At 39.7% G+C, this 15,209-nt stretch overlaps 1 protein-coding gene across 1 annotated transcript in view; it reads right to left on the reverse strand.

Annotated features, from left to right (window-relative positions):
• UBE3C (ubiquitin protein ligase E3C) overlaps window positions 1-14,701 on the reverse strand; it is a 73,879-nt gene extending 59,178 nt beyond the window's left edge. The window contains exons 1-5 of the mRNA XM_032687100.1: window positions 14,563-14,701; window positions 4,364-4,417; window positions 2,178-2,252; window positions 1,331-1,477; window positions 464-579 (exon numbers count right to left, since the gene is read on the reverse strand). Coding sequence (XP_032542991.1) covers window positions 464-579; window positions 1,331-1,477; window positions 2,178-2,252; window positions 4,364-4,417; window positions 14,563-14,628 — 458 coding nt within the window. The 5' untranslated portion in view covers window positions 14,629-14,701. The remainder of the gene's footprint in view (window positions 1-463; window positions 580-1,330; window positions 1,478-2,177; window positions 2,253-4,363; window positions 4,418-14,562) is intronic.
• Between the last annotated feature and the right edge of the window lie 508 nt (window positions 14,702-15,209).

Genomic DNA, 15,209 nt, shown 5'->3' on the forward strand with positions numbered 1-15,209 from the left:
TAATATGCCTTTGTAACTTCCTAATATGCCCTAAATTCCCAAAACAGCGTGAGGAAAGGCATCCTAAATAATATTAGTATTGGAACAACGTGTATCCAAAGCATATCCTCGAAACACAAGTGTACGTCAGATAATAACTTGGAAACGCTATCAGTTCCCAAGAAAACCTGGTTTCCACAAATATTGCTAAGGAAAACAGTTAAAAGCATCCTTAAGCCTATCCTAGGAGAGCATCCCTTAAACACGTGTTGAACTTGAAAGCCAACAGAGCTTAAGAACATTCCACTGTTCAACATAGGGACACATATCTAATGCCATGGCCCACATGCATATTAAACAGTCCTCTCCATAAAATGAAGTTACATTTAATACTTCACCTGCTGCAAAAAGAAACAAAGAAGTGCCCAGCATAATTTCTGAACACTTTTTACATAGGAGAACATAGAAAAAAAAAAGAATTTACCTGCAACACAGCCCCAACAGTCTTTTTATTTGGAATAAGCAAGTGAGTCTGTCTGGACCATCCAACTGCTTAACAAACTGAGAACTCTGTTTAATTAAATTCTGACACATCCATACCTGCAACAAGATATGCACAAATTTACTGTTCTGCCTACTGCAACTCAGACAGTAATATTTCAGTGCTGTTGTAGATACCTTTGGAGGACTTACAAAACACAGACTGAATCATGTTCAGAGGAGAAAAAACTCCACTGTTACACAACATGATCTATATGACTGCTAATACTAAACTTTCAAAGTTAAGACTGAATTACACTTACAAATAACTCTACTCCTAGAATAAAGTTATCTGTTACTTTTTTTTTTTTATAAATAGCCATAATTCTTTAATGCCCATTATCAACAGTCACTATGAATCATACCAACTCATACACTTGGGAAGTTGGTAGTGACCTTGCAATTGATATGCCAGCGTTATTCAAGAGTGAGAAAAAAAAAAAATCACCCAAACACCTTAGGAATGACTAAGGGGCTAAGTGGAAAATATGGTTTAAAAATTAAAATTTAAATATATTATTTTTAAAAAACTAATGTGAATAATATGCACGGGATTTTTCAGGCTTCATTTCACATATTTTGTGCACGTGTATGTGCACGCACTTGTAAAATCCGATTTTATGTTATTGTGCCTAAATGAAAAACAGCAGAGTGCAGACCAGCAAAAGCCTGAACTCAAAAAAAGAACTCTGAAATTAATTTAAGTGGACAAAGGCTTTTTTCCATCCCTACAAAATCTTTTAAGTAAAAGACTACTTTAACAGTGCATGAAACACAAGGACTATGGCTCAGGGTATGTAACAGTACTCACCAAACGCTTCGAATCCTCATTCTGTCTATAGAAGAAGAGTAACTGACGGACCAGAAGAGTCAAATTAGCTCCATTAGCAGTGGAAAAGGTTCCTCCAGACTGGGCCAAATTAGCACAGCGATCAAATTCACCTCTTTGGATGGAGTACTTCAAAATAAAACATGCATCAATATATCAATAATAACGGCTATGATTTAAAAGAGAGATGCAAAATTTTTAAACCTGTGTTTCAGCTTCCCATCCAAAGAGGTTGCAAAGTAATAAAACGGAGAAAACACATATTTATTATGAGATCAAAACATACAGACAGTATCACAGTTCCATTCTGTAACTCAGAAGGTACACATGCAACAAATTTGTTCCTTATCAAGAGCATCACACCAAACATTTTAATCTCATTTACTGAAATTAGAGAATTTAAACAGATAAAGCTCTTACTCAGAAGAATCTACCCAATGGCACCTTAGAAAGAACAACTTTTTGACTCAAACTACCACCTTAGCTATACTGGGAAAAAAAATTAAAAGCTCCACTGGTGTGTGAAAGCTCTTAATATCTAATGTTTTTCATCTGTTTTAATCAGCTAAAAAAACACTGCATGATCCCACTGAGGTCCAGCCACGTCCATGCTTTGAAGAATATACATCCATCTACTAAAATGTTGAGTTTCAAATGAAAATGTCAAGAGGGGAATAAAGAATTTCCACTTCGTGAAATATATACTCAAAAAGATTTTTCAATTAAATTATTTACATTCAAAAAGATTTTTCAGTCAAATTATTACTAGAAAGTCTCATTTTCAGCAAAACTGTTTAACATCTTTCTAAATAAATAAATAAGTACTGACTTGATGTTTTCTGTCTCTGTACCCTCTTACAAATGACTGGATTATTACTGCATTTTTCAGCCTCCGCCTTTCTTCCTGTAAAACAAAGCAAGAAAACCAAAATCAACATTGTGGGGTTGACTCTAATTTCTGCCATTTTACCAAATATATTAGTATTCAAAAGTATTTTTTTTAAATGAAAATTAAGCAGCAATCATTAGTTAAATAAAGCATTTTAATGTTTGTATCCAATACACATAGATCAGTGGGAATGCTTTTTAAGTTTTTAAGGGCAAATTTACCACTGAGATATTGCAAAAGAATTTTTAATACTCAGCATGTAATACTACAAAAATCAAAATAAACATCGTATTATTTTGTATCACTTTATTATTAATGTATAAGACAAAGTTTTAATACTGTGTTGAAAAATGTTGAAGAATTCATCAAATTCTATGACAGCTTTCCTCTTTCTGCATAGATCAGCTAACACTGAAGACCCACTTATTTGTTTTCATTCCAATAATATAAAATTATTATGATGCTGGCACACTTAAGATATGGGGAAAACAAACAAAAAAATCAGTTACTTGGAGACAGTACCTCTGTCAAAAGGAAAATGAGGCTTAAAGCTTTAAGCTCAGGAGCACAATATGGAAATTAATGAAAATTGTTACTCTCTTCTTCAAACCAGACATATCAAATGAGTACTTTTTATGATGTGTCTTCCTCGTTAGCTGGAAAGAGTAGGTAAAATCATTCCTTTACAATGTTTCACTTTCTGAGGAACTGAAAACCAGCTTGCTTGAGGTGCTATGGGAAGAGCACTCGGAGGATTCCCTGACAGCACCCTCAGCACATCCCATCACAGTAAGTATCTGCGGGAAGTGGCTTCTGTAATTATGTTTCTAACAATGCCCATATAGATTCTTAGGGGATAAAAGAGGGAAGTAAATAGTTGCTCATGAACCCAAAGCTACAAAGCAGTGGTTGAGGAAGGAAAAGTACAAGGACTGAGAAGCCTCCTTTAAAACGAGAAATTTTAACCTAATCAATCCTTGAACTACAACAAGCCTTTAATTCTAAGGGACACCAAGCAAAACAAAACACAGAAATATTTTCCTAAATTTCATTAAAATACACTTACGGAAGTTCACACAAACCTTCAACTCACAAAACCTTGATTTCTAATTTATTGTCCCATAAAGACACATCCAACTTAAGAACATAACCTGGAGCGACCGAGAAACACCAGACAAAATTGTTATTCAAGGTCTATTTCACTTTTCTTGGAAACTCTGGTTCCCAAAGCAACTTCTCTGCATAAGCATATACTCAGAGACTGTAATTAAATCTAAAGCATCGACCAAAATCAAAATTTTGATAGGCCAAAGGCTATTTTTCTCTCCGAAGTATCTACAGTAAAAGTGCAATCAGGAGAGAGTTTCAATTACAGCGAGGCAGTGTCTCTTCATAACCATAATGTAAGGTTCAACTAAAACACAGATATGTTCTCCTTTTCTCTAGGTATGGGTTTTATCTCAGAATACATAATTGTCAATTAGCGACCTGTAATTGCAAAGGTTTTAAATCTGAGGTCGCTGCTAAGATTCTGCTACAGGCAGTTTTTAAAAATCTATAACTGATTTTATTCTCAGAGGAGCCGTTCATTTTGTGAGAATGTGCCACAGAAAATCGTTGTGTGCACATGTGTACAAACACAGATGTGAGTAAATTGCCTCTGCACTGGCTTTGCAGAACACAGAATTCAGCAACGGAACGGGTTACTTCGATGTATGGAAAAAAGTCTGTGAACCACAAAGACTTTTTACATACGTTGGTAAGAACTCATTGATCATAAATTTGATGCACAACACAGAATTCTGAACTAGCTGGTGAAATCCTAGTAGTTTCATACTTAAACTTGGTCCATAATTATACACCCATGTTGGGAAGAAAAAAAAAAAAGCAGTTAACTGTGCTGGGAAACTGAGGAGCCATTGCTGAACTTGTGCTTAATCTAGCGAGGGTCAAACACACCTTTAAGGGTTTTGCCAACTGGAGCACACTGGAAGACTACACAGAACTTGCAAACTGAAACAAAACATTCCTGAACTAGGTATGAACTGCAGCAGAAGTACTTTGCACTGCAAATGTTACATCAAATTAAATCCAGTGGGCATGCAAACGCTTACAGGCTACTTTACCTCTCGTTTTCTCCTTTCTTCCTGAGTCCGATGCAGGAGAGAAGCCTTTTCTTCCTGTAAGACACAAACAAAGACACTTTGGCATTTTCATTCAAACACAATTCAGCTGCCTTTGTGACATTTAATGCAGACTTCAGGGATTATTCATAATACATAAAGCAATGGAGAAAAGCAGGTGTTAATAATTTTTCTTGCTTACAAACACGAAATGCAGCCCTCTCAAAAGAACAGTGATGGAGGGAAGCTCTGCCCTTATGAAAAGGGACAGGCAAACAGCAGCAAACTGCACTGATCTCTGTCCAGGTTTGTGTTCTCAGCATCCCAAGAACCTCAGCAAACATCACCTATTTCGAGATGACAAAGTAAGGTCCCAATCCCACCAGACAGTACCAAATGTCTGAGTGTTTTCCTTGCCTGGAGCGCACCCAGGTGCCTACAGCAAGTTGTGGCATGTTCCAAGCAATCACATCCTGTCCCAAGGCCCCATGCTTTTGTCTAACTTGCACAAAAGCACAAAGCTCTTATATTTACTTATCCTATTCCTCGAAACTTGTCCAGGAAAGGTGTCAAGAGAGAAACATAGCATAAGTGGCAGGATTTTTTTCTTTTAAAATTGTGAACTCTTCACCTAAATTAAGGAGAGAAACCGAAACTTTCAGGGCAATGACCTCTCCAACAGTGATAAAGAAAAGAATACTTAACTATTCACGAGGCCTCAAAGAACAATACTATTACAATAGAAAAACCTGTGCATTAGTTTTTAAACCACAATCATAAATCAGTACACATGGATTACAATATATCAACAAAGCTTTATCTGCAAGAATCTCTTACTGGATAGTTCTGTGTAATTTCCAAGAAAATATAAAAAATAATTCAATTTTGATGAAGAGCATTCAGCTTCCACTGCAGGTAAGAGCTGAAAGTACTATGGCACCTTCCCAAATTCAGACTAAAATACACAATAGATTTAAGGAAACTATTTTCTTTTTTTTGCCACTGCTACACATGTAATGACTTCCTTTTTCTCCCTATGCCCTTATTAGCCTAGAGAAGTTGAGAAATAAAACACACTCAAGACGAAAATGTGTTATATTTGAATACATAAAAATCAATTTGAAGTTGGCAAACAAATGTTTATGAAATACTGAACCACATCCGAAACAACTGCGCTGGAATACTTTCAATGTCTACCAGCAGTTACAAAAACTGAGGGCAAAACTCTTCTGCATTTCTTTTTAGCTGATACAGAGGAAGCAAAGTCATGATTCTCTTAGTTTCTTCAGGATAGAAAATACTCATAACACAGACCGCTGAGAGAGTGAAAAAGACATGTAAAAAAAGGAATTTGAAGTTGGTTTTGTATCTCAGATCATTTACTGGAGCAAGCCTAAGGAAAAAAATCCCACAAGAAGGTTAACCATATTTTCCTCTAAAGATGGTATTTCTGGCCAAAGACACCACTAACTGCAGCTACTGCTCTCTAAAGACAGGGTTTTTTCCACGTGTTAAACCCAGTATAAACAAATCATAACAAAATCCATACATGAGATGATTCTCCTCTCAAGCAGTAGGAAAGACACCAAGTCTACTTGCTAACATGAGGCAAGAGGGTCTGACCTCACACACACAAAAAAAGACAAAAATAACGTACTAAACTAAGAAATAGCTTCAGGACTTTTTCAACAGCTAATACCCAAGGCAATAAAGTTGTTAGTAAAGTGCCCCTATTTAGAACTGATCGTTCTGCAGCAGCACCATGTAAAGAGAGAATGGAGAGAAAAGGCAGAACACCACAAAGAAAAAGGAAGACGAATTTCTGCACTTAAGCGGAGAAGAGAGTGGTACAAAACACCCCAAACAAACCCAGTAAATGCAAGTGATTGTTAGATAAAGGAAAATAAGTGGTCAAAGGGTTTATCAGAAACAAGTAATTTTAAAGCACTTAAAGAACAAGGGAGATATAACAGGGGAGGATATCCTTAGTGCATCACCAGCTTTGCACTGATCAGGAATTGGGTCTCTCTGAAGAAAGCACTCTTTAAACCAAACCACACTTAAAAAACTAACAAAATTCAAGTTCTCAGTCAGTCACATATTTGCTTTGAGTACTTGTAAAGAAAAACACCAACTTGTTAAAGTATAAATTAAATACAATAGAGGAACTGTCCTAAGACAACAAAATATTCAGGTAAGTAAATCCCACCTTTAAAGAACTATTATGGGTCAAATAATACTGTTGTTCACAAGACACACACACATCATAACTATGGCTAAAGATTATATTTAAATTAAATCCAAGAGAAATATATCTCCTTCAGAGTTATTAAACCAAACTGGAATACAGTCTCTTCAGAAATTAAAAAGCAACAGTACATGTGCAACAAAAAAAAAAAACCTGCTGTGGGAAAGATATGAGAAGAACTGTGAAACAATCTTCTTCAACTATAAGGGCCATTCTAACAAAATTATTTCTTTTGACAGCTAGATGCACAGTCTTCTCTGAAATCCTCCCTCAATTCCTCCTTAAAAACCAGCACCGTGGAAAAGAGTCAAACTCAGCGGCGGCTGTTGCTCTCTGCTGTTTGTGAGTGACAACAGCATTAAGGTGAGTGGTGCAGTTTGACAACTCCCACCCATCCAGTCACTGACTGCTCCTGGCTACAGCCGCTGCTCCAGCACCTCTTCCTGCCTGTCAACAGCCAGAGCTACTCGTGCAAGGAGATGGTCTGACATAAGCCCCAAAGATCACGCCCAGCTCACTCCTACTCCTCACCTGCCTTGCCTCACTCCTGTGGTGGTCATGCCATCTTCCTTCTTCACCTGCCAGACAGGCAGATGACAGATGTGGAGCCTAACATCAGGTATGGAGCCTAACATCAGGTATGGAGCCTAACATCAGGTATGGAGCCTAACATCAGGTATGGAGCCTAACATCAGGTATGGAGCCTAACATCAGGTATGGAGCCTAACATCAGGTATGGAGCCTAACATCAGGTATGGAGCCTAACATCAGGTATGGAGCCTAACATCAGGTATGGAGCCTAACATCAGGTATGGAGCCTAACATCAGGTATGGAGCCTAACATCAGGTATGGAGCCTAACATCAGGTATCTACCTATCAAGGTAGGCAGACAGATAATTTAGGGTGAACGAAGCATGAGCTTGTCTTGACTCCTTCAACCTTAATTCAAAAGGAGTGAAAAGCCACTTACTAAATCACAGTCCTGACACTTTGTATGATGTCTTCTTCCTTCAGGAGCTTGTCCTCCCCAGTGCAGAGCAGGGAATACACTGTTGGTGACTTTCATGCAACATTTAGTGCCTTTCTAGCAGTCCCTTTCCCACCTGCTGCTTTCTCCAACAGAAGATACTGGTAAAGACAACCAACCTCAGGCACTCCCACGCAAGGTTCAGGACCAGGAAAAGCCCAACCTGAGAAGTTTTCTACACCAAATGTGTGAGGCATCACACAAAGAAACAAGAAAGCAGAGAAACAGCATGTGACAGCAAAACACAATGTGGCATTACAGATGATGACTTGAAAGGTTAAGACAGAAGGGGGAAAGAGGTGAAAACAAGGAGGACAGCATACAGACAGGAAAACTTGAGATGTCACCAAAGAAATGTTAAGTAACATTGAAATGTTGCTCTACACATCAGGACATGTATGTATGTACCCTGCTATTCATCACAGCAAAGTCCAGAGTGGCACCACTGCTGTAACAGAGCAGCTGATGAGAACAGTTACATACAACATAACAATGTCAATGCTACAAAAACACCAATTAAATCCATAATGAAAAAAGATTGAACCATTTTCTTGTCCTCATTTTGCTGAAATATATTCTTTGTTTGCAAAAACATGCCTACAGAACCCCTAGTTTTTACATATCCCAGACAAAGATTGAATAAGGTACACAAATATACAAATTATTCTTTTCGTCCTGCATGTTAACACTTTGCCTCGAGAGTGATAAACTTTCGGCCCTCTTGGCTTAAAATAAAGGTTCAGAAAAACAAAATGTATACATAATTAAATCTTTTTAAACAATTCTAGCATTTGTTGACTCTTTTAAAATCTGAAATTGACCACTTCTGGAAAGCAGTGTAAATCAAGCAAATAAACAGCTCCAAGCAAATAAATTTAAAACCTAAATATGCCAAATACAAAGACGAAACCAAATAATTATTTTCAGGTACTGGCTACCCACTGAGCACATTTAAAAAAATATTAACAATAACACACTGAAGCAAAAAATAAATATTATTAACAAATGGTTGATATTTATTTTTAAACAACCAGGATTTATTTTAGTTAGTTAGTTGAGAATGCTTTCTATTCAACATTACAACAGATCATGCAAAGTACAAGGTATGACTTTTTATGAAATTTACTTGGAAAAACAAATAAGCAGTTGATCTTTTAATTTTTGGGAACAATTATAAAAATTTGTATAGTTTTCATCTACAAAATGAGAAACATGAATTTAGTTTGAACCACATAACGAAAAGTAACAACTCCCAAAGTAAATGAAGTGACTTAAGCAATTTATGGAATAAAATTCCTTTCAGCACAAGTATTTAATAAGTCCAAATTTGCAGAGAACCGATGTGGACACCGGAAGATGTTCCCCACCTTCTCAACAACGTTTCTATTTCCCAAAATTATTTTAGACAAGATGAACTCCAATTGGTTTTTTTCTGAATAGTTAAAAAAACTTGCACTTTAAAAGACTTACAGTGTCTTCAACTGGACCTCAATTTAAACTCCTTTGAACACGTCTGACTAAAACATGCTCTGCTGCTTGAAACATTCTGCTCTGAAACAGTTTGTGACTCTCCTAAATCATGATGTAAATAATCAGATATACGTTTATACATAGAGAAGACCATCTTCCAGAAGAAGATATTTTGAACTACCCCCAGCAGGAGGCATTTGGCCAGGGAAAGCCCGACCTCACTGGAATAAATGTCACAGCGCTTGCTAGAAAACATCTCAGCATTTTGGCCAAAATGTTACTGTAGGATGTCGGGAGGATCTGGAACCACTTCTATCATGGTACCTAAAAAACCACACACAGTGGAACCAGGACTTGACTGGAAACAGGAGGCTCCAGAGGCCAACTGAAATGCAAACAAACTGTTTTTACATTTACACTCAGTCTGTCTCTATTATGGTTTTTAAGGTGTATATTGAACATGTAGTTACACTTGAGCGACTTCTAGTGGGAAGTGTCCCTGTCCATGACAAAGGGGTTGGAACTAGGTGATCTTTAAGGTTCCTCCCAACCCAAACCATTCTATGACTTTTCACTTTCTCAGCAATTAGCAGGGGAAAAAAATGTATTTATAAAAACGGTAACTTTGGTTTTGGATATGAAAAAATAACTCATAACTGAAAATAGCAGCACAATCACTGCTGTCAGCTAACTACAACTGCATCTTTCGTAGCTTCTGTGCAAACGAGGAGAAATTTAAATGTTACAGAGAGGAAAAAAATCCCCAAGAACCTAATATCCATTAACTAGTTTCCTACTGACAGTCATTTTACAACATGATAGTCTCCACATACTTCCACACCACAGATCTGAAATTGGAAAGGTATTTCAAGACTTAGGCTTTCACATTTCAATGTTCTGGGCAAAACACAGTCCTGACTCAGAATGAGGTATGTACCTGTATAAGGATCTACACCATGTGCTTTAAGGGGCAAAGGTTTTAGGGAGCAAAGCAGTGCAATTCTTTCCCACCATTCAAAAATAATCAGTGAATTTATAACTGTAGTCTAGAATTCCTGCACTATAAATCACTGGCATCGTTTCAGTTCCACTGTGACGTGGTGTAGGTTCAAAAAAGTTACTATAAACCACTAATTCTTCCTTCCTGAAATTATTAACAATTTTCCTCAGTCAGTAAGAGAGAAACAAAACTGGTTTTTAACTCTGCCCCATCATTGTTTATATCCTACAGACATCTACCATGATAAGCAATCCCAACCTTGGCAGATCTCTCCCCACCCTGGCAATCTTACAGCCTACTGCCTTTAAAACATTTTTATTCCACAAGAAGCTACTTCATGTGTAGAATACAGACAAGAGAGCAAACAAGGTACTTCTGGAGTTCTACCTCTGCACTTCAGCTAAGAACAAGGAAAAATACACAGGAATCTAATGCTTAGTGTTATGCTACTAGTTTAAGAAAGTGCATCAGTAGCTACTAGAAAAAAATATAAACAATCTTTGTAAATTGAAGATGTCTGTTTATTAAAAATGTTCATATTTTAAAATACAGATGGAGTCATCAGTATTTCCTCATTAGTAAGCTTCCATGTGTTTCACAAGAAAACCCCCAAAATATAAAAAACCCCAAAGTCAATGAAGTTGGTTTCACTTTCACTTTCAAGACAGTGCTAACTCATCTGTATTACAAATTCAGAAAAAGGAAGGTTTTTTTAAAATCATCTCATAATATACTATAATTTAAAAATCCTCTATTTTAAACAGTCTTGGAATTTATAAAACATGATTTAGATATCTCAAGTGATACCATAAATTTGTCTTATTAATACTCTTTAAACCATTTTTTCTGTTAAAGACTTACAAGATGTCATTAAATACATTTCACAACGTAACCAAATGATATGGAATTACAGAGCCTCTTGAACATCCCTTGGGGTTTCCCCTGCACGGATCCACTAAAGGATTGCTACCTTAATGCTAAGAAAATTAATAAAGGAACACTAGGCCTGACTGTACCAAATCAATTGGTTAAACCAATTTTGCGCTACGACAACAAAAGTCCAAGTTCATGCTAAAACCAGTGAAACCTGCCAGCTGCCACCAGAAGGCACAGTGACACTCCCCCTTGCAGAAACATGTTCACTACACCAGACACAAAGGATGGGCTGGGAACCACCCAGGTGAAGGACCATCTGTTCCAGTCCCCTGCACAGTTGGGTTGTGGTTGTGAAACGTGAACTGCACCCCAAGCCAACTCTTCAGGCACAGCTCCCTATTTCCTGCCTCACACACCACAGACACTCAGCAGCCACAGCCTCTCAGGCAACAACTGCTGTCCTGCACAAAAGGTCCAGGAGTAACTCAAGACATTCCCATATTGAGCTCCAATAATAGTATTCACTTTTGGGAACTACTTGACTTCAGAAGTAAAACAATATGTTTTGCCAGTTACAATGGACCTGTCTGAAATTATCTTTTGAAAAGCCTCATAAAGCAGACAACTGTGTTTTGAAGGTGACAATAAGCCACCTCAAAAATGAAAGTAAATAAATAATAAAAGAACCCCTAACATTAACTTATCACATCGTAAATAAAACACTGTATCTACACCCTCAAATATTCATGCAACAGTTCAAATAGTCCAAATGAATCAGCAGATTCAACAACATCCGAACACTGGCAATAACACCTATAGTTTTATGTACAATGCAACATTATAATGCTACAATAATATTCCTAAAGAATCAGTCACAAGGATAGTCATTTTGAGAAAGTTAATTTGCAACCCAGGACAACAACAAAAACAAGCGATACTTAAAAATCACTTTTTTTGGCAGAAGATTTGGGTCGATTGATCCACCATTCAGACCATCACGACACACATGAATACAGGATGCAAACAGTGGAAAACTGACCTGAAGCTCTGGTTTTGTAATCCAAAAATTCCATAAAAGTTAGTGATGAGAAGGCACACTAGATTCAGTACCTCTCTAACTGCCACAGGTCCCTAGTTATATTTTTATCCTTGTGCCTACACTGACAGAACTCACTGACATCAGCCCCATCTGAGGCCTAAGGAAATGTTACAGACACACTTGCGGTGTCAGGCAGATGTCAACACGTGTGAGCCGTGACCAACACAGTTACTGTTTGCAGCTGCAGCTACACCAGCAAAGGCACACCTTTAATGGTCAGTTTTGCTGATCGTTGTTTTGGTGTAGTTGTATTCACATCGCACTCCACTGGCACCTTTAGCACTGACTGGCTCCTCAAAGGGGCATCACTGCTTCGTGCTGGGATGTAGCTGTACCAGTGCAACAACAATCTGGGAAACTTCCCCAAACTGGGCAGAGGGTTCTTCTCAGCATTAAGCAGCCTGCATACAGATGCCACCATTATTTCCGAGTTGTGCTTTATTCCACCAAAGGAACCACAGTAGGCAGCACTAAGTATCCAGCTAACCACCAAAAGCATGGTAGAGGTGCAGCGCTGCAACTATTCACTGTATCTTTCTAAATTTATACCCCATTTGGGAGGGGGTAAGTGCGTTTGTCAAAGATCTGGGGTTTTTTAGCATGTGCACAAAAAGCTGAAAGGAAACATTTTACAATTCGGCCTTCTGTAAAAATGAAGCCTATAGTTATGAGAAACATGATCACAGGGATCCTCTGATGTGAAATAACGAGAAACTCATGGAACCCACATAAACACTACCCACACCAATCTCTGCTGTAGGACGTTTTAATAAAATTGCAGGTAAACTGCACTTTAGAAGTAATTTTTAGTACTGCTTAAATACATTATTCCACTAGTACTGTACACAGTTTCTGAAAATAAGCAGCTATTTCAAGGGCACAATGTCCTTACAGCCATGATGCCCAAAGCTGTGTGTGACTGATTTGCACTGATGCAGCACAAGCACTTCAGTGAACCAATGTAAAATCATGAAGTCTGTGGACCAGTCAGTATCAATCTGATCATGGAATACAATCTCTGTATTGCAGATAAAGGTTATGTATCAATTTCAGTTTCCAATCCTTTACCTTTTAATATTCGCCCTTGGAAATTTATACCTCTATAACATTAATCAATTTGTCCCATACAATTAAAATAGGCTTAATTCTGATGAATTTTCATAATCAATAAGTGTAAAAGATGATGTTATGACAGTTGTTTACTTCTGTAGAAGGCAACGCATTCAGGAAGAAACACTATGAGCAAGTCAAAAGTTGTAAAGTACCTAAAGTGTACAGCTGAGGACCAGGGTGTGTTCTGCCAATTCCTACTTCAGCTAAGGAATATTTATGGCATTTTGACTCATGTAGTGCCACTGTATGTAGTCTAATGAACAGAAATGTCATGAGATAAACAGAAGATGAATCAGAGGAAAAGCTGCACAATTAAAATACAATTTTGTTACACATTCTCTTTGTGTTAAGACAATATACCAAAGTGCAAACTTCACTGTGATTTTAATATCACATAATGTAGTATTTTAGCCCGCTTCCTAACTGTACTGCCAAAAGTTTCCAAGACCCAAACTCGCTTATAGTGCACAATAACGAAAATTTAAGACTTATTTTTACTCCATTAAAACTCAAAAATACTAACGAAAACACTCATTACCTTCCCACGCAGTCATCTCCAATGACAACATGGGGATCTTTATTTTCACACTGAATTAAAGTGACCCCTAGAGATCAGGTCACTTCTAAAAACACTTGGTCCTTTCTCCCGTTCCTCGGTCCTGTGCCCTTCAGTGCTTGACTAAACATCTGACTACCCTGTCCAATCAGCAAGATCTAAATAAACCATCCCGCTCCTTTTCCGTCAATAAATACCAAGAGATCCAATAGTCTGGTACAGCTGACAATTAACTGCTACTCACCCTGCACACGACAAACTGACTGAACGTAAACTTGACGGAGACCAACCCGGCAGCCCTGGCTCACGTGGATGAACCTCCTCCAGCAATTCCAGTGACTCTCGGGTTGTGTGAGGCTCTGTGTGTGTGTGTGTCCCACATCGCTCCAGCCAGGCGGGTGAGCGCCAGACATTCCCTCTGGAGGGAAATGACAGGAGTCCTTGCCCCCGGAAGACCTGGAGACCGGCTGCTCCGGAGGTGCCACCGGCCACGACACCCCAGATCGATCGCCCTGCTGGGGGGACGAGCCAAGGAGGCATTTCCTAGCTTCCCACAATTCTCACCACACTATAAGCCTGCGATGGTGTGTGCGTGTGGCCTGATTATACCAAAAAAAAAACCAGTAACACAGAGCCGGGGAGATCGGAGATAAACACATCATCAGGAGAGAAGGGTTTTTTCCCCCCCTCTATTAAACCTTAGTCATCGCCGCTCCCGTTCCTGAAGGCCCGACGGTAAAAACACCGATAACACAGGGCGGGGAGCGAGGGAACCGACACAGACACAGAGACGGGCGGGCGCCTCTCCTTACCTTCCTACTCGCTCCTCCGAGGGACACCTTGGGCCTTGTTTTGAAATCCCCTTCAAAGCTGAACATGTTTACAGCTTATCCCATGGGGAGCGGGGCCCGGCCGGCCGGCAGGGCCGAGCGGAGGGGCCGCACGAACCCCCCGGGCTGGCAACCCCGCGGCCCGCCCGCCCCCACGGGGCTGCTCCCCCGTCCCCCGCCTTCCCCCCTTCCCCGCGGCCTTCGTTATCCCGGTCGCCCCCTTCCTGACCGGCGGCGGCGGCTGAGCGTAGTGGGAGGAGGGAGCAGGAGGAGGAGGGAGCGGAGGAGGGGGCACTGGGAGCGCTCCCGCCGGCCGTGCAGAGAAGATGGCGGCCGCCCGCCGCCCGCCGGGCGCGCTCCCGACACACGGCCGCGCCCGCCGCCCCGCCCCTGGCCCGCTCGGCCCTCGGCGGGGTCCGGGGTGTCCCGGCTGCGGGTGTTGCACGAAAACTTCCACGTTGCCGCTTTCCACAGGAGCTTTGTGCGGGCGTGCAGGGGTGATTGGAGCCGGGCTGGGCTGCTGTGCCGCATCCTGCCTAGATGGGCCGTGTTGAGGGCGAGGACTGAGCTGAGAGTCCAGCCCGGCTTTGGCCAGGACTGCCTTTCTCAGCGTCAGTGGGCTGTGGTAA

This window comes from Chiroxiphia lanceolata, chromosome 1 (genome assembly GCF_009829145.1).
Source record: "Chiroxiphia lanceolata isolate bChiLan1 chromosome 1, bChiLan1.pri, whole genome shotgun sequence".
Lineage (NCBI taxonomy): Eukaryota > Metazoa > Chordata > Aves > Passeriformes > Pipridae > Chiroxiphia > Chiroxiphia lanceolata.